General features: G+C 45.3%; 1 protein-coding gene across 16 annotated transcripts in view; it reads right to left on the bottom strand.

The window, feature by feature from the left end:
* The window catches only part of BCAS1 (brain enriched myelin associated protein 1), a 114661-nt gene that overhangs the window by 52663 nt on the left and 35694 nt on the right, over positions 1-26304 (bottom strand). For all 16 annotated transcript variants that reach the window (XM_017350466.3, XM_070051667.1, XM_070051669.1 and 13 more), the window contains one exon: positions 25265-25836. In XM_017350466.3, the coding sequence (XP_017205955.3) occupies positions 25265-25836 (572 nt within the window). The remainder of the gene's footprint in view (positions 1-25264; positions 25837-26304) is intronic.

The following is a 26304-nucleotide window of genomic DNA, read 5'->3' as shown; positions in this document are numbered from 1 at the left end:
TCCAACACTTACACATTGAAACCCCAACTGCGTTATTGTGGTGTGAGGATCTGGGGCCTTGGGCAGTGATTTAGGTAATGGGGATAAAGCCCTCATGAGTGAGATCAGTGCTCTAATGAAAGAGACCCAGAGAGCACTGTAGTTTTTCTGCCACTGGAGGACACAGACAAGCACTGGCAGCCTGTAGGCAGAACGGGGCTCCCCAGAATTCTGCCATACTGGTGCTCGGATTCAGACTTGCAGCACCCAGAACTATGGGAAGCCAGCTTCCACTGTCTCTAGACCACCCCGTTCACGGCACTCTGACAGTGCCTGAACTGACAGTGTGCACTACAAGAATATTTCTAGTGTCGAATCGCTAATAGTGTGACTATTCTTGCTTACATAAAGCGAAATCTTAAAATTTTAAATAAAAATATTACATAAATAATTGAGCAGGTGTATCAAAGATGAGCCCTTAGGAAAGTAGTTCAAGAGATAAATCCAGAGTGAGGAATTCTCCACTAGGCCTAAATAAGATCTTGTCCAGGAACAAGCTATTTCCATCCATTCATTTATTCATCTTCGTTCAATCACTGCGTGTGTAGGGGGAGGAGTTCTGATTATTGCCAAACTGTGAGGAGGCCACCCAGTGTGCACAGGAGCTCTGGAGCCAGCGGTGCCTGACCTAACCCCTGCTCTGCCCCTATACTTTGCGAGTCTGGGGATTATCCTCACATCAGTGTCTTGGTGTGCTCACTGTAAAAGTCGATAACGAGGACCACCTGCCACATAAAGGAGTAAATGAGATAATTCCTCCAGAGGATTTAGAACAATGTGCAGCCTGCAGTCAGCATCCAATAAATCTTAGCTGCTTTTATGATTTCAATTCCTGAGCACTGTGGTGAGCTGCGAGGTTCGCAAGACGAAGCCATCATGTGCTTCTCCCTGGCACTCAGCGGATCTCGTGGATACAGGGATACAGGGCAGCAGGGGGCCACAGATGCTTGAGGAGGTGACCTGCACCCACCCACCGGGCCTCAGCCTAGCTGCATGTGGTCATCATAAGGGCAGCTATTTAAAAAAAAAACAAGGCCCAGGCACCACCCAGAACAGTGGAATTAGACTTCCGGAGGGGAGGCTCAGGCACCCACATTTTTAGAGCTCCCAGGGGTTCCAATGTGCACCAAGGTGGGGAACAGCTTGGGAATCAGAGGCTGAGGGAAGGCTGGGAGATGAAGCAGGCTCGCCCTGGGTTACAGAGCCTGAGTCTTGTGCAGCTGTTGGGGAGGGAGGGGTGGTGACGGTGAAAGGAGCGTGGAGAAGCTGCAGAGGATGAGCTGGGGGCAAGTTATTCATTCTAGCTGGGCTGGGGGCATAAAAAGCAAGGCGGTCAGGAGAAAAGTGCCGAGCGCCAGCTTCAGAAGCAGTCATCCGGCTGCAGCAGTCTTGCTGTGCGTTGCCCAAGGGGTGGGCACAGGGCACAGGGGATCCAGGAGCAGCAGAAGCTGTGGAGATGCGGAGGGCCCTCCCTCATGCCTCCCAGAGGCCGTGCTCACAACGGACTGAGTTCTTTCCCTGTCGCCCCTCCCTGTTGGACTCACACACCAGACAGAGGGAGAGCGAGAAAAACCAACCCTCCCCTGCCAGAACTCACTATGCATGGGTCATGGGAGGCTCCGGACTTGCTGCTGGAAAGAACTGGGATAAGCAACCGGGATGAAGGTTAGAATCCACGTGAAGTGGGAGTTCTGACATTGGGATGAGGCTGGAATTCTGAATCACTGATTTGGGGGATCTGTTGACAACATTACGAGGAATGAGGAAAGGACATACTGATATCGGTGAGATGCACACAGTCCCTGTCCTCGGGGAGCTGACACTCTAGCAACAGGAAAAACAAAGCCAAACAAAAATCTATATAAATCAATAACCCAAAAGCCCAGTGAAAGAGACAGAGGGAAGAATCAGTGGAAACCTCCAGTAAGACGGATACAGAGGGGCCAGCACTGATACAGAGGGGTAAAGCCTCCACCTGCAGTACCGGCATCGCATATGGGCGCCGGTCCAAGTCCTGGCTGCTCCACTTCCAATCCAGCTCCCTACTATGGCCTGGGAAAGCAGTAGAAGACGGCCCAAGTCTTTGGGCCCCTGCACCCACATGGGAGGCCCAGAAGAGGCTCCTGGTTCCTGGCTTCGGAGTGGTGCAGCTCCAGCCATTGCAGTCAACTGGGGAGTGAACCAGTGAATGGAAGACCTCTCTCTCTCTCTCTCTCTCTCTCTCTCTCTTTCTGTGTAACTCTGACTTTCAAATAAATAAGTAAATCTTTAAAAAAATCAATAAAATAAATAAAGATCTAATTTCTTAGCTCCAGCATTAAAAAAAAGAGTGATACAGAAACAAAAAGAGAGAGTAAAAATAAAAATGATCACTTTGAAGAAACAACTGTTACTGCAGAACTGATAACATCAGAAGGACAGAGGATGCTAAGAACAATGAGATGCCAACATCCTTAACAAAATATCAGCAAATGTATTCTAGCAATAAGCAAAAGGAAGTATACATTGTAACCAAGTAGGGTTTATTACAGGTCTGCAAACCTGACTCAATATTTGAGAGTCAACAGATCTTTTTTTTTTTTTTTTTTTTTTTGACAGGCAGAGTGGACAGTGAGAGAGAGAGACAGAGAGAAAGGTCTTCCTTTGCCGTTGGTTCAGCCTCCATCGGCCACTGCAGCCGGCGCGCTGCAGCCGGCGCACTGCGCTGATCCGATGGCAGGAGCCAGGTACTTCTCCTGGTCTCCCATGGGGTGCAGGGCCCAAGGACTTGGGCCATCCTCCACAGCAGAGAGCTGGCCTGGAAGAGGGGCAACCAGGACAGACTCCGGTGCCCCGACCGGGACTAGAACCCGGTGTGTCGGCGCTGCTAGACAGAGGATTAGCCTATTGAGCCACGGCGCCGGCTGAGAGTCAACAGATCTTACACACAGTATTTAGAGACTAAAGAAGAAAACTAATGAAACCATAATGATGGATGAAGAAAAAGTATCTGACAATGCAATCATCCATTCATAATAAATGTCCTAAATAGAAGGGACTTTAAAGACTATCTACAAAACAAAACAAAACAAATCTTAGAGCTAATGTTATCCTTATTTCAGAAAGACTGAATGTTTTCCCCCTAAGATTAGGAAAAAGGCAAGGATGTCATCCCTCACCATTCTTACTCAACAAAGTACTGGAAGTTCCAGGCAGTAAAATAAGGCAATAAAATAAAGTACATTCAGATTAGAAAGGAAGAAATAAAACTGTCCCTAGTAGCAGAGGGCAGAACTATTTTCAAATTCCTTGTGGAATCAATAGGAAACTCCCACAATTAATGAGTTCAGCAAGGCTGAAGGATACAAGATAAACATACAAAAACCATCCATATACTAGAACAAACCCATGGTTACTGAAATTTAAAAATACAACACCATATGTAATGATGCAAAAATGAAATACTAGGGCTCATCTAACAAAATGCACAGTATTTTTATGCTAGAAATTAGACAATACTGAATCAAAGAAGATCTAAATAAATGATTTAGACATACAGTGTTCATGAACAGGAAAACTCAACACTGCAAAGATGTCAATTTATGTGCAATTTATATACAAATTTAAAATAATTACTATTGACATCTCAGCAAGATATCCTATATAGAGAAGATCATTCTAAAATTTATATGGAAAGTCAAAGTCATTAGAATAGCTAATTTTTTTAAAATAGCAGAATATAGTAGAAAGAATAAGCGTTTTTAAAATAAAAGATTTAATTGAAAGAAAGAGCTATAGAGAGAGAGAGGGAAATCTTCCATCCACTGAGTTACTCCCCAGATGGTTGCAATGGCTGGGGCGTGGCCAGGTCAAATCCAGGAGCCCAGAACTCTATCCCAGGCTCCCACCTTGGATGTGGGGGGTGGGAGCCCAAGCTCTTGAACCACCTTCTCCTGCTTTCCCAGGCTATTAGCAGAGAGTTGGAGTGGAAGCGAAACAGCCAGGACTTGAACTGGCACCCTTATGGAACGCCAGTGTTGCAGGTGGTGGCTTAACCAACTACACCACAACAGTAGCCCCAGAAAGAATAAGCTTACTGGTTTGTCAAGGCTTGTTATATGAAGCTTTTATTTGCTGGAAAAGTGGGGTTGGGGAGGGAAGATTAGGATCTTGCATGAAATATACTACTTTGTTATAACAGAATTCTTTTTCTTTTGTGATTTTTTGAAGTGAAATTTAACTTTGTGTGAGTAGTACTATTATATCCATCCTGAGTGTCCTACATGTACTGATCACATTCCATAAGCTCATTTAATTCTTGATGAATATTTTACTTATTTTAAAAAAGAAGTATGGTACGCTGCAGTCTTGCCACACCACAGCTACTGCAAGCAAGGCTGAGTGGCATGGGAAGGGACACTGACTCATGGAACAATTGAACAGGCTAGAGAACCCACAAATAAATCCACACAAATATTTGCAATTGATTTTTCACAAAGCTGTAAAAGCAAGGAAGGAAAGAGAATCTTTTTTTTAAAATAAATTAAAAAAAAAAGATTTATTTATTTATTTGAGAGGCGGAGTTATGGACACAGAGAGGGAGAAAGAGAAAGACAAGTTTTCCATTCACTGGTTCACTCCCCAAATGGCCACAGCACTGGAGCTGGGCTGATCTGATGCCAGGAGCAAGGAGCTTCTTTCAGATCTCCCACATGGCTGCAACGGGCCAAGCCCTTGGGCCATCTTCCATTGCTTTCTCAGGCCATTAGTAGGGAGCTGAATTGGAAGTGGAGCAGCTGGGACTTGAACAAGAGCCCATATGGGATGCTGATGTCACAGGCGGAGGCTTGGCTTACTATGCCACAGCAGAGGCTCCAAAAAGAATCTTTTCAACAAACGCTTTTAGAGTAATTTGACAGAGAGAGAGAAAAAAAACCCACAAGCTATATCTCACACTTTATGCAAAAGTTAACTCAAAATGAAACACAGATTTTAAATCTCAAATACAAAACTTAGAATAAAATAAGAGAAAAATTCTGGGACTTGATTCCAAGAGCACAACCCATACAGATAAAAGTGATAGGTAAAAATTTTTCAAAATCAAAAGGTTTTGTTCTGTGAAAAATTTTGTTAAAAGGATGAAAAGAGGAGCTAGAGAATGGGAGAAAGTATTTGCAGGTTGCAAATCTGTCAAGGGACTAGTATATAGAATATACATAAAAAAAAAACTCTTAAAACTCAACAGCGAAACAACAAAAAACCAATCCCATTAGAAAATGGGCCAAAGACACAGAGACAATTGCACTGCAGATGACTTGCAGACAGCAGGCAAGCACATGAAGGGTGTTCACCTACATTACCTAGTAGGGAAACTCACGTTAAAACCACAATGAATTGTCAGAATGGCTGGCCTGAAAGACAGCAATGCCATGAGATGCTGGCAAGGATGCAGAGAATCCACATCACTCAACCATCACTGGTGGCAGTAGAATGATGTAGCCAGCCAGGACAGAGAGCAGTATTCTAAAGAACTAAACATGTCCCACAATGCAAACCACTGACTGCGTTCCTGGGCACTTCTCCTACAGAAATGAAGAGGTACCTTTCATAAAAATTCATAATTAACATTGATAGCAACTTTATTTACAATGGCCCAATTGCTTTTCAATGGATAAATGATTCAACCAAGAGCTGCATCCATGGTGTGGAATCCTATGCAACAATGAAAAAGGAAGGAAATAAATACTATTTATTGATATATTCCATGACCTGGATGAATCCCTGGAGAATTATCTAGAGTAGTTAAAAGCCTGTCCAAGGGCCAGCGCTGCGGCTCAATAGGCTAATCCTCTGCCTGCGGCGCTGGCACACCGGGTTCCAGTCCTGGTCGGGGCACCGGATTCTGTCCAGGTTGCCCCTCTTCCAGGCCAGCTCTCTGCTGTGGCCCGGGAAGGCAGTGGAGGATGGCCCAAGTGCTTGGGCCCTGCACCCCATGGGAGACCAGGAGAAGCACCTGGCTTCTGGCTTCGGATCAGCGCGGTGCACCGGCTGCAGCGCCCCGGCTGCAGCGCCCCGGCTGCAGCGCCCTGGCCGCAGCGCGCCAGTCGCAGAGGCCATTGAGGGATGAATCAACGGTAAAGGAAGACCTTTCTCTCTGTCTCTCTCTCTCACTGTCCACTCTGCCTGTCAAAAACAAACAAACAAAAAGCCTATTCAAAATTGGCATATATGATATGAATTTATTTATACAACCATTTTTAAAATAATTTTTTAAAGTTTCTCAAGCAGTATCTTAATTGCTACTCCAAAATTTCTTTTAAAAAATTTTTTATTTGAAAGGCAGAGAGAGAGACAGAGAGGGAGAGAGTTTCTTTCTGCTGACACACTCCCTAAATGCCCGCAACAGCTGGGGCTGGGCCAGATGGAAGCCAGGAGCCAGGCACTCAATCTGATCTTCCATGTGTGTGTCAGGAACCCAAATACCTAAGCCATCAATGTTGTCTCCTGGAGTTCACATTAGCAGGAAGCTGGAATCAGAAATGGAGCCAGAACTCATACCCCAGAACACTGATGCAGGATACAGGGACACAGGCATCCCGCTGTGTCAACTGTCGGCTCCTACATAACATTCTTTTTTTTTTTTTTTTTTTTTTTTTGACAGGCAGAGTGGACAGTGAGAGAGAGAGAGACAGAGAGAAAGGTCTTCCTTTTGCCGTTGGTTCACCCTCCAATGGCCGCTGCGGCCGGCGCGCTGCGGCCGGCGCACCGCGCTGATCCGATGGCAGGAGCCAGGAGCCAGGTGCTTTTCCTGGTCTCCCATGGGGTGCAGGGCCCAAGCACCTGGGCCATCCTCCACTGCACTCCCGGGCCACAGCAGAGAGCTGGACTGGAAGAGGGGCAACCGGGACAGAATCCGGCGCCCCGACCAAGACTAGAACCCGGTGTGCCGGCCCCGCTAGGTGGAGGATTAGCCTAGTGAGCCGCGGCGCCGGCCTACATAACATTCTTGAAATGCCAAAACTGCAGGAATGGAGAACATTAGTGATTTCCAGGAGGAGTTAGGAAAAAGAAGGTGGTTAGAGGGAAGGGTTATGTCTATAGAAGGGCAGCACTGGGCCCTGGTAGTGATGGGCTTGTTCTTGAGTGCATCAATGCCAATTTTCTGGCTGTGATATTGCACTACAATTTACAAGATTTTACCACCAGGTAACATCATGTAAAGGGATTGTGGGTCAATCTACATAATTTAAAAATTGAGGATTTTTTAAAATCTTTATAGTTTAGCAGTAGAAGAACGACAGATAAGAACTACAAAAGGGGCCAGCGTTATGACGTAGTAGGCTAAGCCTCAGCCTGTGATGTTGGCATCCCATATGGGTCCTGGTTTGTGTCTGGCTGCTCCACTACCAATCCAGCTCCCTGCTAATACACCCGGAGGCAATGGAAGATGACTCAAGTGCTTGGGCCTCTGCACGCATGTTGGAGACCCAGAAGAAGCTCCTGGCTCCTGGCTTTGGATCATCCCAGGCTTGGCTGTTGCAGCCATTTGGGGAGTGAACCAGTGGATGGAAGACCTCTCTCTCTGTCTCTTCCTCTCTCTGTCTATAACTCTGCCTCTCAATAAATAAATAAAATCTTAAAAAAAATAAAAAAAGAACCATGAAAAAGTCAGACAGTTCTGGAACAGCTGAATAATGAACACAATTAGTAGTGATGGGCACAATTAGCCCACAGCCATACAAGGGGATATTTTACAGTCTTGAATGATTTGAGGCATGTGCAATGAAAAAAGACAATGTCCCTGACAGTAGCAAAAATGCCCCCCCTTTAAATGTTAGGCCCAATGCTAGGATAGTTAAAAGAAACCTCATCTAACTTCCTAAGCATCTCACGACGAATGCACTATTTATACTAGCCATTTCAGTGGAGAGTAAGTTGCTGCCTGACAAGAATAAAGAACTTTCCCCAGGTCACGCAGTAGAGCTGGGATTTAAGCCCAGGCTCAAAATATTTCAGAAGCAAAGGGTATGTAAGTTCTGTGCTACTTTGATTTGCTCATCTTCCTTCCCTTAGGAAGGAAGGCCCTTTCTGTTTCAAGTTCCTTCTTCTCTGTCCTTTTTCCTGCTATGTACCTTCTGTCTTAGGTACCATCAGCCATACAACCCATTATACCCAGAGGCATATGGGAATTCAGTGCACGGTAAAGGCGCCACCTTAAATCTGTGGTAGTTATGGAGGTCTCTGTAGCGAAAGATGCAACAACAAAAGAGCACCCACTTGGGGAAAAGATTAACATGGTGTCACAACTCAATCCTACACCAGGGTAAAACCAAAATGGATTAAAATACTAGAAGAGAACATGGAAAATGTCTTTTTACTTTGGCACTTATAACTAAGAATCCGGAAGCCATGAAAAGAAAGACTGAAAATAAAAAATTCCAAATGTTGACAAAAAACACACATTTGGAAGGCTGGGCGAAGAAGGCTCACATATTGCTGGTAGAAGGGTACATCAACTCACTCTTGATGGGGCGGGGGCGGGGACACAGCATCCTCTGCCCCAACATTTTAAATAGAATGTCTTATTTTATCCAGCAATTCTTTAAGAGTTGATTCTCAACCTAACTCCACACATGGGTGAAATAACAGACATATGAAGTTATTCATTACAGTGCCATTAGCGGCAGAAGTCTGAAAACCAGGGCCGGATGGTTCCTAGGGCCCTGGTTGAATGAGCCCTGAAGGCTTCATTCAGAACACACTGCAGGTATCACAAACGAGGGAGCTCTTCATGGACAGATACAGAAAGTGCTGTAACAAAAAGAAAAGGTGCAGTAGAGTAGGGTGCATTTTATAATACCATGTGTGTACAAAAGAAAGAATAAGAATTCATGTTTTATTTGCTTGCATATGGCCAAAGAAACCCTAGAAGGAGACATTACAAACAGTAATTATTGGGGTGGCACTGGTGGATAAGTATATATTTTTCTAATTTTTTGTTTGAGTTGGGTGAATTCATTAACCTGTTAAAATCAAGATTGAAACTAAATTTGAGGGCCAGCAGTGAGCTAGGCTACCACCTGCAAGGTCAGCATCCCGTATCAGAGGGCCTGTTCCAGCCTCGGCTGCTGCAACTATGACCTAGCTCCCTGTTAGTGCATCTGGGAGGGCAGCAGGGGATGTACTCTGGCCCCTGCCACCCACATGGGAGACCTGGTTTCGGCCTGGCACAGCCTCCGCTATTGTAGCTGTTTGGGAAGTGAGCCAGGAGGTGGAAAATTCTCTCTCTCTCTCTCTCTGTAACCCTGCCTTTCAAATAATTAAATAAATCTTTCTAAACAATGAGCAAGACTAGTTAAGAAATTTTCAACAAAATCCAGAGGGTCAGACCAGTCACTGAGAGAGCTATCCAGTATTCAGGCCACCCACTTGCAGCCTAGGTCTCCAGTGGTCTTTGTCTTTGACCACAAGTGTGTCTTGGCTGTTCTCATCAGGCCCCTGGCTCCTTCTCAGCAAGCAGACATTAAAGACCAAAGCACAGATGCTCCTTAGGAGCTACCTGCAAGCGCCTTTTAAGGAAACAGGTGCTCACAGCGTCAGCTCTGTCTTCATCTCCGAGCAAGCAGCTTCTATTTTTCCTTTCTGCTGGCTTCAAAGAGCAAGCAGACAGAAACACTAGCTGCGTGATCAGTTTGTCATGTTGAAAACCAGCGCTGCCTTCTCTTAATTCAATTGTCTAGTAAAGCCCATATGGAACTTCTGGCACCTTCCTTCCACTAGAAATGTTCACCTGGGTTTCAGGCTCCTTTAAGCGAGGGCTGCAACGTGGAAGTGAAAACGTAAGGTGAACGGGAGGATCAAGACTCAAACAGCCGTCCGGGACTGGTGGTGCTGAGGCTACCTCATTTACATTTCCTTAGGGTGCATTCCTGGCTTCGTTTTCAATTTTCATGCCAAGAATCAAGGCTTCAAGCACAGATTTAGACAGGAAAATTTGTCTGTCTGAAAAATGCTGACTGGTACAGAAAAGCACGACTCCACTCCTTCCCATCTGTTGGAAATCTGAGCTGCGAGTCGCCTGGGAAGAAAGGGAAAACTGGGTTTCCCCTCCCCTGAAGTCACAGGAGCACAAAGGCCTCCACTGGCCCGGCACTTAGGGTCTCCGGAGGACCCCCAAGTCTCCACCTCCTTCTGCACAGAACACCACCCCCCCCAGGAAGCCCCTGTCAGACTCAGGAGGGAAAATGGGGTTTGGCTGATTTTTGCCAATATGGGTTGTTCTCCAATTTGCCGAGAAAGGAAAGCAAATTAATAAACCAGTAGGAAGGAACAAATAAGACCAAATATGAGGGTATCTCAAAAAATTGGTGGGAAAATCAAATTAAAAGATAAATTTTGGCAAAATTTTTTAAAATCCATGCATACTGATTTCATAATATGCATTTCCCATAAATGTTTTGAAGACCCCTTGTACTAAGATATTTTGTGGAATTATAAAATCTAAGCAGACTGTGATTTCTTTTAATTAACTTTTTTTTAAATATAAAGTTTAAACCCACTTAAAGGGTCACAAATGTATTGATACAGGCAATATTCTATTTTTTCAACTATTTCTATCCAGTTCATATTAACTGATAAAAGTGCATTTGTATCTTTTAAACCCATGGGAAAAAGAGGGAGGTAAATAACTCAAATGGCAAAAAACTATTGGAAAAGTCAACTAGGAAAGAGCTTCAAGGAGCAGGTGTTGGGGCACAGAGAGTTAACCTGACCTCGGATGCCTGTATCCCATACTGGAGAGCCTGGTTTGAGTCCCAGCTATTCCACAAGTCCAATGCAGCTGGGATCGGCGGATGATGGTTCATGTCCCACTTATATAGGAGACCAGGATGGAGTTCCCAGCTTCTGGTTTCACCCTGGCCCAGCCCTGGCTGTTGCAGGCACTTGAGAACTGAATCAGCAGATGGACGAACTCTCTCTCTCTCTCTCTGGCTCTCTCACTCTGTCATTTCACTTTTCTAATATTTTTTTTTACCTTTCAAATAAAATTTTTTTAAAATTTGAAACTTCAAAATTTCCATCCAAACCAAACTTTCTGATATCCTATTAGGATTATAACACATTAAGTACAAGTATATTTTTAAAGCCAATGTTGATTCTGAACAAGGAATTGCCACATGGTTCTGGACTGCATGGTTCAGGAATTCTTGGGAGAAACATCCTTTTGTGTTGAAGCCATTGGGGCCAGCAGCCCATGGCAATTTCTAATACAAGTCTGGATGCCTCAGCCTCACAGCGCCATCTAGTGGAGGAACTAGGAAATGATGTGGCTGTCATCACGCAGTTCACCACGCAGCTTCTTTTACTAAAGAGATTTTGGAAAACACAGATGAAGAAAGAATTTTTTAAAAGTCCCATTATTCCATTGCTGAAAGATAGCTACTATTAGCAATTTTCAATTTCCCATATTTGATGAAAGAAGATATATATGGGCAGGAAGGCAGAGAACATTTTTTACCCAAAAGGAATGACTCCAAATCCAAATTATTCCAAATTAAAACCTGGTTTTCCCATGTAAAATCATATGAGGATGCCGTCACGTGTCAGTCTCCAGTTCTACATCATCCTCTCTTATGTCGTCCAGTCAAGGATGTGCCATAATCAGGAGAAGCTTTCCCTTTAAACAGTGTTAGGATTTTTTTCTTTGAAATTCCTGTAGATAAAATTTTGTTTGTTTCTCAATAATTCTTAAACAGAACGGCTCATTCAAAAACGTGTGTGATGTAAAACTTTATAATTCTGTGTTGCCAAAGTATATGCTTGAAATAAACTTTCTGGTGATCCACGTAGTTAAAAAATTATCAGAAAGTTCAGAAGGAAAAAATATGACATAAACTTATCAACTAAACTGTCATCATGCTCCAACATTTTTTCTTTTTTAAAAAAAATTTGTTTTATTTATTTGAAAGACAGAATTACAGAGAGGGGTACAGAGAGAGAGAGAGAGAGAGAGAGAAAGAGAGAGAGAGATCTTCCATCTGCTGATTCACTCCGGAAATGGCTGCAATGGCCAGAGCTGGGCTGAGCTGAAGCCAGGAGCCAAGAGCTTCTTCCAGGTCTCCCACATGGGTGCAGGAGCCCAAGCACTTGGGCCATCCTCCACTGCTTTCCCAGGAGCATTAGTGGAGAGCTGGATCAGAAGTAGAACAGCTGAAACTCCAAACTGGCGCCCATTTGGGATGCTGGCGCTGTAGGCCAGGGCTTTAACCCACTGTGCCACAGCGCTGGCCCCATCCAGCATGTTTTCTAAGAGGGAAATTTAAGTTATATAACATAAATCTAAACCTTTGTTCTTATCTATTTCCCTGCCTCCTTTGGGGACGAGGTAGGCAATATTGTTAATTTTGGTCACTTACACTAATTGAACCAGTAGACCTCAATGTCCACCATGACATTGTTGTGAATAATAACATCATTGGTCTTACTACTCTGTAGTAACCTCAGGGTATTAAAAACTCCTATCTTGGCAGCAGAAGTTTAACACAGAACTTTTACATACATGGCAGGTCCTCGTAAATCCACAGCCACTGATTGTTACAGGGATGTTGCATTTGTAAGATTCAACAAACCAGCTTTCTTGGTAGTCATTGAGGGAGGGTGGAAAGAACTCTGTCCAGGAAAGTAATCACACTGTTTACTGTGAGTAAAGGTTTTCTATTTCTCTCTCAACAATCCCTCTACTTGAGGGCTAAGTGCATTTGTCAACCTGATCTCCAATGGGTAGAGATTTAGCAAAGAAACGGCCTTCTGCTTCTTCCTTTCGGGCAGCAGTGGTAGCCTGGGGGATGTTCCTTAGGATGTACACGTTATCACGTCTGAAATAAAGCCCACTGAGGTCAGCTGTGAAAATGGAAAACCACGTTTGCTGTTGACGAAGATGGGTAGGGAGTGAGTCCCAGGGTAAGTGACTTCCAGCAAAACGAGTTCGTGGACAATTCTTCTATTCAGTGATTAGATCCAAGTATATAACCTCCAGGAGGATAATGGTATTTCACATTTATTAGAAGAAAAAAAAAAACTCTGCAATTCAGTGAAAACGCAAGAACTAACAACTCACAGCCTAGCACTTGTTTGTCATCTGTTTAACAAACACCTCCCAATAGTGAGAAAACGGTCTTGAGAGCTGCCAAAATTAGGCTGCAGACTTTCTAAGAATTATTTGCCCTGGGGCTGACGCTGTGGTGTAGTGGATAAAGCCATCGGCAGTGCCAGTATCCCATATGGATGCCGGTTCAAGTCCTGGTTGCTCCACTTCCGATCTGGCTCTCTGCTGTGGCCTGGGAAAGCAGTGGAAGATAGCCTAAGTCCTTGGGCCCCTGTACCTGCGTAGGGGATCTGGAAGAAGCTCCTGGCTCCTGACTTTGGATGGCCCAGCTCTGGCCATTGCAGTCACTTGCGGAGTGAACCAGCAGATGGAGGACCTCTCTCTCTCTCTCTCTCTCTCTCTCTCTCTCTCTTCTCTCTCCGTCTCCCTGCCTCTTCCTCTCTGTAACTCTTCCTTTCAAATAAATAAATCTTTAAAAAAGTAATTATTTGCCCTGGTACAAAGGAAAAGAAAAGTCACGTTCCTTTTCTTGAATGTTCAGATGACATCAAATTCTTTCCTGACTCTGCCCCCTCTCCCGATTTTAATGATCACTCTTTCCTTTATTCTATTTTCTATCCCCAACTCTACTTATTTCATTCATTGTCCTTTTTGTACCCTGGAGCTGCTTCCTTGTTTGTTTATTTTTTTTTGTTGTTGTCTCTCCATGAGAATGAAAGCTTCCAGGAGAAGCACTGGTCTATCCACCCTGGAACCTAAAATTTATATTCCTGGCACACAGAAAGCACTCATATGTTTGTTGAATGAATGAGTAAGAGTACCCACCCTTCCTACTTATTGCTTAATAGCTCACAGGCTGGCGTTCCAGTCTGGTAACCAGAAAGTCACCCTGGTAGCTTCAAGTTGTGAGAAGTGAGTCGATAGGGAGGGGTGGGGACTTGGATGACAGGAGAGAAAATGTCGCATTGCAAAGGGCAGTCACAACTCACGCTGTATCTGGACATATCAGATGAAATGTCCCATTTTCCAGAAATGTTCAAAATAAGAAATTGTGTTAAGATATTTTAGTTTTCAAATATTGTCATGCTTGACAATTAAAGATGTAATCAATTAATGAAAATACTGTTTTAATTTTTATTTATTCTTTTATTTAAAACAGAGAGAAAGGTGGGGGGAGAGAGAGACAGAGAGAGAGAATCGAGATCTCATCTGCTGGCTCATTCATGAAACTCCTGAAGTAGCAGGAGCTGGATCAGGCCAAAGCCAGGAACTCCATCCAACTCTCCCTTGTGAGCAGCAAGGACCTGAGCACTTGAGCCTCAATTGCTACCTTCCAGGATGCGCATTAGCAGGAAGCTGGAACTGAGAGCAGAGCTGGGACTTGAACCCATCTCTGATGTGAGAGGTGGGCACCCCAAGTGGTGTCTTAACCACTATGCCAAATGCCCAGGAAAGCACTGTGCAGGTCAAATGAGACATATCTATGGCTGGATGCATTCTACAGGTGATCAGTTTCCAACTTCTGGTTTAAATGGCTATCTCAGGTATTCTCTACTTGTCACACAGCTGGTTAACAACTGCATGGACAATCAAGCTGGTGAAACATCTGGTTAAACAGTGACACAGGCATACTTGCTGCAAGACTTCTCAGAGCCTCTAGGAGTCTGATATCCCAAGTGACTCTTCAGCAATGCATTTGAACTAGGCCTTAATATCACAACATGCCAAAGACTGAACTAAAAGCACCAAATAAGTGGTCCATGGTAGAAATCAACGGTTTATGGAGTGATAGCCTTATATCATGTGTATATTTTGAAATCACCTTCTATATAAAGTTGTGTTAAGAAGAGCTAACACTATAATAAATAATGTATCCAAATTCTTTGAAAATTCACAAGACAAGCACCATTCTCATTCTTTCAGGTGCTTCTAACAAACATCATGGTATGCCAGTGTGTGCCAGGCATGGGAATACCAGCGAATGAGAAGCAGAGACATGGCATCCTAAACTGCCTGACGTTCCAGTTCTTGATAGGCATGAGCCACTACTGATGGGGTGAGGGGTGTGTGTGTGTGTGTGTGTGTGTGCATGTATATGTTACACATGAGCCACTACTGATGGGGTGAAGTGTGTATATGTGTGTTGGGCATGTACCACTACTGAGGGGTGAGGGGTATCTGTGTGTGTGTATGTGTGCATGTATATGTTACACATGAGCCACTACTGATGGGGTGAAGTGTGTATGTGTGTGTTAGGCATGTACCACTACTGAGGGGTGAGGTGTGTATGTGTGTGTGTGTGTGTGTGCACTTCTTGCAGCCAAATGAGAATGAAACACTACTAATCCCTAAATGATGTACTACCCAGGCTCTACCACACCAGAACACCGTCTGGTCTACTTCAGAATTCTTCACTTCCAAGTTCCTGACGATTTAGAAAGTGCACTTTCTCAGTGACTATCACAACCACTGATGACTTACGTCATCCTCCCATCCTTACAAGAACCCTAACGGGGGTAAACCTCCTCTCTGAGGAGAACAGCATGAAGTTTTGAAATGACCAAGCCTAACACACTTAAGTTACATCAGGATCTTGATTCCCGCACTGTTGCTAACTAGCTGTGTGGTTTGGGGCAGGTAACTTGATTTCTCTTAGACCCAGCTTTCTTATCTGTCAAGTGGCAATTAAAAAATCCACCCTGCTGTATTATTATAAGGATTGAAGCAGATAATGTCTACGACATTCTTAACTACACAGCCTAGGAATAATGAGTTGTGGAACAATCATGATGATCTGACTTGATCACACATCACTAAGACTCTGAGCATTTCCGTAAAGCTGCTGCTGCTGTAACCATTTTTCATGTTTCTTAGGCTCAGTGCATCAGGACTACAGTGTTGGGATGAAGACCTTACTCACTCCTCACCTGCACGGTTTAGGATGGGGTTCACTCTTTGCACTGACAAAGTCTGGGGGCAGACAGTTCTCTTCACTGGCCAAAATGGCACAGCTTTGTCGTCAGAGGTAAAAACAAAAGAAAACAGAAACCCTAGCATATAACTTACTTGGCTTTCTAACACTGCAACTCTTTCATCTGGGATTAGCTTGGTATCTTCAATTTTGCATGTACTAACACTTTTGGGTGACGCTTATTCAAACTGATGTTGTTCAATTTTGCCTAAGTTGAAACCTCACCGCACAGGATCCAAGGAGGTGGGTGAAAACAGGAACAATGAGCACTGAGGGTATGGACTTAGAAGATGGAGGTTCTGGCTTTGCCATGCGTTCGCTGCGTGACTTGCAGTGACTCTGTTCCTCTGGGTCTTTGGCTTCTCGGTCTGTCAAATGTTGCAAATATGGGCATTTCCCTGTCAGCTTGATGGTCTGATGGGATTATCCCCTGAAGAGATCTCATCACAGAAACTGACTGCACATGCAGCATACAAGAAAATGCTAGCAAAGAGTCTTGTTGTCAGGAACCACCCAGGAGCAGGGGCATCTGGTCAGCTTACGGAGAACTTGACGCCGGAAGGGGAAGTACATTTTTGATGAACAGAGAAAGAGATACAGGCAGAGGAAATACTGTGAACAGACGGCAACTGCTTAGGTCTCAAACGGGTCATACGGACCGGAGAGATTTAAGGAAATAGCTGAGAAAACAGAGGGAAGAATGGGAAGATGCTTGAATACCAGACTAGAAACCAGGGCGGTGGGGATGGGCCCAATCTACGGCTTCCAAAATGCTTTTACAACTTCTGCAACCTTCTCGGCCACATTAGACTTACGCCGGTGCTTATCTCTTTCTCAGTTTAGTTTTAATTGTGCTCTCCCTGTGAGGTTTGATTGGGGACCATCAAGAGGAAAGGTAAAAAGAGCAAAAGGTAGAGGAGAGCATGGAGAACTCCCGCGACAGTAGCAGTAGCCACCTTTTCCTCTCTGTAAAACGCAATTTCTCAGTACTAGACACTTTATGTGCCTAATTTAATTTTCACGAACATGAATAGTGGGAAAATGTGCTAGACACTAGCATTATCCCCATTTCCCAGATGAGGTAGACAGAGGCTTGGGTAGCTTGCCCAAGGACACACAGCCAGCAGGAGACGGAGGCAGAGCAGAAACCCAGGCTGTTTGACTGTGATGCTTATGTTTTTATTTATTTATTTATTTTGACAGGCAGAGTGGATAGTGAGAGAGAGAGAGAGAGAGAGAGAGAGAGAGAGAGAAAGGTCTTCCTTTGCCGTTGGTTCACCCTCCAATGGCTGCCGCAGCAGGCACGCTGTAGCAGGCACATTGTGCTGATCCGAAGCCAGGAGCCAGGTACTTCTCCTGGTCTCCCATGGGGTGCAGGACCCAAGCACTTGGGCCATCCTCCACTGCACTCCCGGGCAACAGCAGAGAGCTGGCCTGGAAGAGGGGCAACCGGGACAGAATCCGGTGCCCTGACCGGGACTAGAACCCGGTGTGCCAGCGCCGCAAGGTGGAGGATTAGCCTAGTGAGCCGTGGCGCCAGCTGTGATGCTTATGTTTTAACACACTACCTAATACCATGTAGAAAAGGATGCTGGAGACTATGGCTTTTTTTTTTTTTTTTTTTTTTTTTACAGGCAGAGTGGACAGTGAGAGAGAGAGACAGAGAGAAAGGTCTTCCTTTTTGCCGTTGGTTCACCCTCCAATGGCCACTGCGGCCGGCATGCTACGGCCGGCGCATCACGCTGATCTGAAGCCAGGAGCCAGGTGCTTCTCCTGGTCTGCCATGCGGGTGCAGGGCCCAAGCACTTGGGCCATCCTCCACTGCACTCCCGGGCCACAGCAAAGAGCTGGACTGGAAGAGGGGCAACCGGGACAGAATCCAGCGCCCCGACCGGGACTAGAACCCGGTGTGCAGGCGCCGCAAGGCGGAGGATTAGCCTAGTGAGCCGTGGCGCCGGCGACTATGGCATTTTAATTCCAACTCTACTCCTACATAGCAGTGGCAGGACAGAATCAACCTTAAGCTGGATGACGAAGTCTGTGGATAAAAGTGGTGGACATTGTTGTTGGCGTGAGCTGGTGCATGAAGGGCTCAGTTTGGGACATATTGAGGTCAAGAAACTCAGGGAACATTCAAATGAAGATGTAGAAATTCCAGATAAAGGATTAATAACCAGAATCTACAAAGGGATCAAGAAACTCCACAACAACAAAACAAACAACCCACTTAAGAGATGGGCCAAGGACCTCAATAGACATTTCTCAAAAGAGCAAATCCAAATGGCCAGCAGACACATGAAAAAATGTTCAAGATCACTAGCAATCAGGGAAATGCAAATCAAAAGCACAATGAGGTTCCACCTCACCCCAGTTAGAATGGCTCACATTCAGAAATCTACCAACAACAGATGCTGGCGAGGATGTGGGGAAAAAGGGACACTAACCCACTGTTGGTGGGAATGCAAACTGGTTAAGCCACTATGGAAGTCAGTCTGGAGATTCCTCAGAAACCTGAATATAACCCTACCATTCAACCCAGCCATCCCACTCCTTGGAATTTACCCAAAGGAAATTAAATTGGGAAACAAAAAAACGGTCTGCACCTTAATGTTTATTGCAGCTCAATTCACAATAGCTAAGACCTAGAATCAACCCAAATGCCCATCAACAGTAGACTGGATAAAGAAATTATGGGATATGTACTCTACAGAATACTATACAGCAGTAAAAAACAATGAAATCCGGTCATTTGCAATAAAATGGAGGAATCTGGAAAACATTATGCTGAGTGAAATAAGCCAGTCCCAAAGGGACAAATATCATATGTTCTCCCTGATCGGTGACAACTAACCGAGCACCAAAAAGGAAATCTGTTAAAGTGAAATGAACACTATGAGAAACAGTGACTTGATCAGCCCTCGCCCTGACTGTTTGTGGGGGACACTGAATCCGGAGAGGCCTAGAGGAAACTTCCTGAGCCTGCCGCGAATTTGAAAACCTGACTTCAAGTTTCAAATCCCTGGTAGCAAACACCCCAGCCCCAGGGCCCTTCTGCCTAAGGATCATCAAGGTGGTATAACAGGAGTGGCTAAGACCCTTTTGCATCACAACACCCCACCCCTTGCCCGCATCCGCTCATCTGCTCTGTACCATCCGCTCTGTACCTCAGCTACATATACACCTCCCTTTTACAATACAGTGAGAGCCTGCTTCCACTGGGCTCCACACCGCGTCTGACTGTCCCCGGGGTTTGGGGAAGGCTGAGTGGCGGGTGGCGCACTTCCCCTCCTCGGTCAAGGCAAGCTGCCGGCAGCCTGCCTAATTCTCCGGCGGTGGCGAGGAACAGTCACCGCAACTGTTGATGAACAACTTAATACGTTATCTCTCTTAGCATTTTTTTTTTGTTTGTTCTACTTAATACTATTAGTTGAATTCTGTAATTAATACACAGTTATTCTTAAGCATTGAAACTTAACTGAAAAGTGATCTCTGTTAAATATAAGAGTGGGAATAAGAGAGGGAAGAGATGTGCAATTCGGGACATGCTCAAGCTGACTTGCCCCAAACAGCAGAGTTAGAAACATACCAGGGGATTCCAATTCAATCCCATCAAGGTGGCATGCACCAATGCCATCTCACTAGTCCAAGTGATCAATTTCTGTTCACAATTGATCAGAATGATAGGACTAAGAGCCGAAGGGACCACATAAACAAGAACAGTGTCTGCAAATACTAGCTGATAGAATAAAAAAGGGAGAGAATGATCCAACATGGGAAGCGAGATACACAGCAGACTCATAGAATGGCGGATGTCCTAAACAGCACTCTGGCCTCAGAATCAGCACTTAAGGCATGTGGATCCGGCTGAAAAGCCCATGAGAGTATTTCAGGCATGGAAAGCCAAGACACTCTGGAAAAAAAAAAATGACCTAAATGAAAGATCTCTGCGAGTGAGATCCCAGTGGAAAGAACGGGGCCATCAAAGAAGGAGGTACCTTTCTTTGAAGGGAGAAGAGAACTTCCACTTTGACTACGACCTTGTCTAAATATGATCAGAGTCAGTGAACTCAAAAGGCTTCCATAGCCTTGGCAACTCATGACAAGAGCCTAGGGTGATTACTGATGCCATAAACAAGAGTGCCAATTTGTTAAGTCAACAACAGGAGTCACTGTGCACTTACTCCTCGTGTAGGATCTCTGTCCTTAATGTGCTGTACATTGTGATTTAATGCTATAACTAGTACTCAAACAGTATTTTTCACTTTGTGTTTCTATGTAGGTACAAACTGTTGAAATCTTTACTTAATATATGCTAAACTGATCTCTGTATATAAAGAGAATTGAAAATGAATCTTGATGTGAATGGAAGGGGAGAGGGAGAGGGAAAGGGGAGGGTTGCGGGTGGGAGGGAAGTTATGGGGGGGGGAAGACATTGTAATCCATAAGCTGTACTTTGGAAATTTATATTCATTAAATAAAAGCCTAGCTCACTAGGCTAATCCTCTGCCTGCGGCGCTGGCACACCAGGTTCTAGTCCCAGTCGGGGTGCCAGATTCTGTCCGGGTTGCCCCTCTTCCAGGCCAGCTCTCTGCTGTGGCTGGGAAGTGCAGTGGAGGATGGCCCAAGTGCTTGGGCCCTGCACCCGCATGGCAGACCAGGAGAAGCACCTGGCTCATGGCTTCGGATCAACGCAGTACACCGGCCACAGCGGCCACTGGAGGGTGAACCAACGGTAAAGGAAGACCTTTCTCTGTCTCTCTCTTTCACTATCCACTCTGCCTGTTAAAAAAAAAATTTTTTAAAAAGAAAAAAAGAAATTCCAGGAGACACGCACAAAAGGCAGCTGATAGATGATAGATGAGAGAGACAATCTTGGTACTTGACCACACAGAGATATATGCAAACCTTTGGGACTAGGGGCAGCTTCAAGGAAGCAAGTGTAGTTGGGGAAGACGTCCAATTACTGAGCCCTGGGGAGCATCAATATTTAAAGAGTGACCCCAGCAAAGGAGATCACAGGAGTGTGGCCAGGGTGGTGGGAGAGCCTGGAAACCAAGTGAAGATGACGCTTCGAGAAGGAGGATGGGGACAGGCATTTGGTCCAGCGGGTAAGATGTCCACACTCCATTACAGAGTACTGAGTTCAGTACCTGCCTCCAACTCCTAACTCCAGTTTATTGCTAAGCAAACCCCAGGGGAGAGTAGTGATGGCTCAAGCAGCCCTGTGGGAGACCCAGACTGAGCTCCCAGTCCCCGGCTTCAGACCCACCCAGTCTCAGCTGTTGCAGGCATTTAAGGAGAGAACCAGCAGAGGGGAACTCTCCCTCCATCTCCCAAATAAATACACGAAGTTTAAAGAAAACATTTGGAACAAAGAAAGAAGGGGTGGCGCAGGATGTCAGAGTTCCCGCAGAGCAGGTGGAGGAGGACGAGGAAGACGAAGTGGACTCATCCGTGAGGGTGAGGGGGTGAGGGTGGACAAGAGCCTGAAGGGAGCACGGTGAAGACAGAAAAGGAGGAGGAAGAGAACGCACGGCATTGCACTCACTAGTAGCCTGAGCCTAGATGAGGGCCTTTAGCACATCCCTTAGAAGTGACGTCTCTCTCTAGGTTATGTGCTCCCTGAAGGACCCAGGGGCACGACTTTATCTTTCACATGCCTTACACAAGGTTGCCATCTGCAAAACTACTGCAGACTTCAGTGAAATGTTTGGAAAAAAAGAAACATTCTCCTTACACTTTATGAAACTGTGCATGGCAACATTCTCCCCATCCCCCACCCCGACACAGAGACTCCTGGGAGGGACATGTTGATAACAGAATCTTAGTGTTTTTAATAAAACCAAATTTCCATTAAGTGATCATTTTTGTGTGGATGTCATGAGTTTTGAAAACGAGCATCTTATAGCTCTGGGGCCCTTGTTGAGGGGACAGAAAGGAAAAACTTTCATCCCTGCCAACATGTTGGTTTGTGTGAATCACTGCTCAGGGAGACCTTTCAGGCACATAATTTATCTCTTCTCTGGCTTATGTAGTAAAGGCTTCATTTGTTCATGAATTCTTGCCTTGTTTTAATTATGCTATGTGCTGAATGTAGTTTTATAAGGCACAAAAATAAGATTGTCATCCTGAAAACACAGAAGATTTTTGTGTTTCCTCCAGAATGAAGTGGTGGCATCCTTCTCCCAATTCACAGCTCTGTGGGGTTCTGGTTGGAATTCGAATCCAGCCTGGGCCAGGCTGTGCAAGTGTGGGGTTGGGCGTGTGGCAGGGGGCAGGAGAGGGACAGCTGACGGGGCTGAGGCCAGGGCATAATTTATCCTAAGAACTCTGAATTAATACACTGACGTCCATCTATGCATAATGTGGCACTCCCACTGACAGGCCCACTGACTGAGAAGTTTTATTCATGTTTCTTGCTACTTTCTGAGAGCTGGATTCTCTTATTACACTTATAGGACAATTGGTCCTCACCCCTCCCCCACCACACACAAATAAAGAATTGTGTAACTAGGGATCGGATAAAAAACCTTAACAATCAGAAGGCCATTATTTGTTTAAAATTCTTACAAACACACAAGGATATCTCAAAAACCTCATGGGAAAAAATGAAATTAAAAGCATGAGTTTATTTTAGTGCAAACTTTTTTTGAAATCCTGCACTGTTTTTACAAAATATGAATTTTCATGTATTATAAAATTTTTTACTGATAATGTTTCTTGCACAAAAATAAATAATATTCTAAATTCCATGTTTCCATGACATTTTTGAATTTCCCTTGTATGTATCTGAATATTTGACAGTACATGGATTGAAGGAGAAATGGCTACTTTGTAACCTTTCTATGTTTTGTACATATATAGTGCACAGCAGGCAGTCAGTACTTCAAGTTCCAACAATTCCACCAATAAAAACCAGAAATCTGTAGTGCCCCAAAATCAGATTCAGATTCCAGTGGTGAATCTGGGTGCACCAACTCACTTATTCAGAAAGGCAAATAGGCTGCAATTTGGGGGTTTTCTAAGAGATAGTAAAAACTTCAAAATACCAGCCCTGGGCTTGACTAGATGGAGACCTCGCATATTCTGACGTGAGGCCCATCTGCTTCCAGATCAGAGGAACTCATCCACTCAGACGGAGGCACTGTTCTTTCAACGCAGGGACCCAAGCTGAAAAGGCACAGCTCTGAAGTTACAGCTCACTCATCTCACACAGGATGGACCGAGTGTGTCGGAGGTCAATGGCTACACAGACAGAAGCGGGCTATCCTCTGCTGAACTGGGTTGGTTTATCGATGAAGAGAGGGATTTGGGTGAGTCACTGGATGCCTGTCCAAAGATGGATGAGCACAGTCCTTCATTCCCTTCTGATCAATAATTCAATCTTTTCTCTATCTTGGGCACTGGATTGGCTTTGAATGCACACGCAAAAGAAACATGAAAGCGTTCAAGGGAATTACACCTCAGAGCAACTTCAGAAACCATGAAAAATGAGGACTCAATAAGTGCTTCCCATCCAGGGAAAATCGCAAACACTTTCTCAGGCCTTCAGGAACACTGTGTTCCCTTCCAGCCCGACGAGGCAGCCCCTGGTACGCACATCGGATGGACTACTATCTGGACCCGTGAGGCTGATTTTCCTTGTGGCAGCGTCCCCTGTCCCTGACACTCTGCCTCCACAGCAGGGCGCTTGGTGCCCCTGGCAGTTGCAGGCTTATTTATTGGTCTTCCTTCTCAGGGCAGCAAACTCCAGGAGGGCAAGGACTGTCCTGTGCATCACTGGGGTGCCTGTGCCCCCCTGCACTGGCACGGTACCTCACTCAGTAAAGCACGGATGCCTGCATGCATCTGAGGATTTGTGCCTGAATGTGCTCAAATGGTCCCCTGCACTCTGCAGTGCATTTTGGGAAGTGGGCATGTGAAGGGATGTTTTTTAAACTCCTCAAAGCAGTTCTGAAAATAAGCTCTCTGCACCAAAGTTTATAGAAATGGCAAGAATGCTGTTAGGAAAAAACAAAACACATGAGCCTTTTTCTCTTTTCTCAATTGTCCAGAGTTTTCACTTGGTGCCTAATGTTTGCAGCATAATTCTGACACACCCTGTTCGCACTGAAATCACAGGTGAATGTGATACTCATTTTCATAAAAATAATTCATGTGCAGCATTTAGAACAGAGACTGGCATACTGTAAGCACTCAATAAATGACAGTATTATTCTTGGCATCTTGGCAGTGCATGTACATGGTTATGTTATTGTTACAATGGATAGGCTGATGGCAGCAACACACAACCAAGCCTGTATAATTTTTCTGGTTTTCAACTCAAATAGCAGTACTTTAATCTTATTCCTAAATTTTGAAAAATACTGTTCTTTAAAAGTCTGTTAACCAAAGAACTAGCTAAATACAATAAATATAAAATTATATCAACTTTGATTTCTTTCTTCATTCAAAGAATCCCTTTCCTGCCCTGAATGCAAACAAACTCTCTCCAGGCTTAAAGTAAATGCTTCTTTTAACATTGAAAAGAACTCGCCTTGCTTTGTTCAGGAAAGAGAGCACCTGGCTCAGGATACTTCCTTTAAAAAACAACCTCTTTTTTTTTTTACAAAGGTTTCCCTCTGGCTTGTTGGAAAATAATCAGCCCATTAAAGAGTCTGCCTAGAGCTATCATGACAGTGTGAAACAGTTAAAACTCCATGCAGGCTCTTAAGAGTTAGGAATGAAATATGTCCCAACCACAGTCCATACCACCTGTCCGACAAGCTACCAAGCCCGGGCAGAGTATTTAAGTCTTTTCGGAATCATTTTTATTCCTCTTATGCCTCTCCCTCTGGACTCTGCTGATCATAAATGCAACCTGTAGCTCTGCCTTTGATAGACAGGAGGACAAATGCATCTGCGTGCAACTCACCTCCTCCTCCCTTTGACATAAAACAGATGCCACAGCTGTTATTGTTCTTCTAACAGATGTTGCTGCCCACACAAACATGGAGGAGACACCATGCGACAATGTGCTCTTTGTTCTACAGGGGTCAACGGCTTGCCACCTTGTTGAGGGCCCCCAGATGATGGAGGGGGTTGTGTGTGCGGAGGCCTCACCCCATCAGTGCCCCTCCCCCGCAGTCTGCATTCCAGGGGCCGGGTGAGCAGCCCTTTTGCACACTTACCTCTGCTGCAGGGACTCCAGCAGGCTGCTCGGATAATCCAGGAGTCTCCTCGGCCCCGTCTTCGTGCTCTGTCCTCTTGGATTCCTGTTGGTTGTCACTTGGTGCCTTTTCCCGTCCCTTGTCCAGTTTGAAGAATTTCTCGAAAAAGCTCAAGTCCTTGGGCTTGGAGGGGGCTGTTTCCCCTGACTCAGGTGGGGCAGGCGCTGGAGCCCAGGTGGCAGAGAGGGCCTGGTCCTTGGCTGGGGTCTGCTCTGGGGTTTTATGCGCGTTGGGCCCTGGTGCAGCTGCCCCAGGAAGCGCCACGCTCTCACTCGGGTCTTTGTTCAGTGGCGCTTTACTGGGGCTGACATCAAGCTTCGCTGATCCCGGGGATGAATCCCAGCCTTGGTCTCCGGGACGTCCTGGTACAGGCCGAGAGAGCGTCAAGAAAAAACGAGATTTAGCAGCTGGTGCTTCGGGTTTGGCCTCTTTCCCAAGATTCTTTCCGTTGGCACTGGCCGCAGCACTTATGTCCATTGTCTCAGGGGAAGAAGTGGCCACATTATCCGTCTTCATGCTTATTCCCAGATCGACTGTAAACACAAACAGAAACAAGTTATTCAACCAAGCCAGGAAATTCAAGGATGCATAATGGACTCCCAGCGTCTTATATACAACAGAGGCCATCGCGCAAGCCGGGGCTACACTGTCTGGTGGTCACTCCGCCAAGCAGGAGTTGGCCCCCAGATGTCTCCCGACCCGTTCTCTTTGGTGAGGAAGGAAAGCCACAGCTTCCAGGCACTGCACGAGTGGCATGTCACGTTAGTACCTTCTGTGTCTTCCGAGGGACCCTGGCAGAAGCACACTGTCATGATCTCCACGGGCACTCAGGACAAGGGCTCACAGGTGGGGCTTTGGAGCTAGAACGAGACTTCTCACCTGTGACCTGGCTGACACTGGGGTGGGTCGTTCTTCCTGTGGGGATTCTTCCCAGGCACCGAGGGGTGTGGACAACCTCCCTGGCCTCCGTCCACCAGACACCAAGGGACAACCAAAAATGC

Source organism: Oryctolagus cuniculus, chromosome 11 (genome assembly GCF_964237555.1).
Source record: "Oryctolagus cuniculus chromosome 11, mOryCun1.1, whole genome shotgun sequence".
Lineage (NCBI taxonomy): Eukaryota > Metazoa > Chordata > Mammalia > Lagomorpha > Leporidae > Oryctolagus > Oryctolagus cuniculus.
The sequence above is the reverse complement of the archived record's forward strand: the minus strand, read 5'-3'. Positions and strand labels throughout refer to the sequence as shown.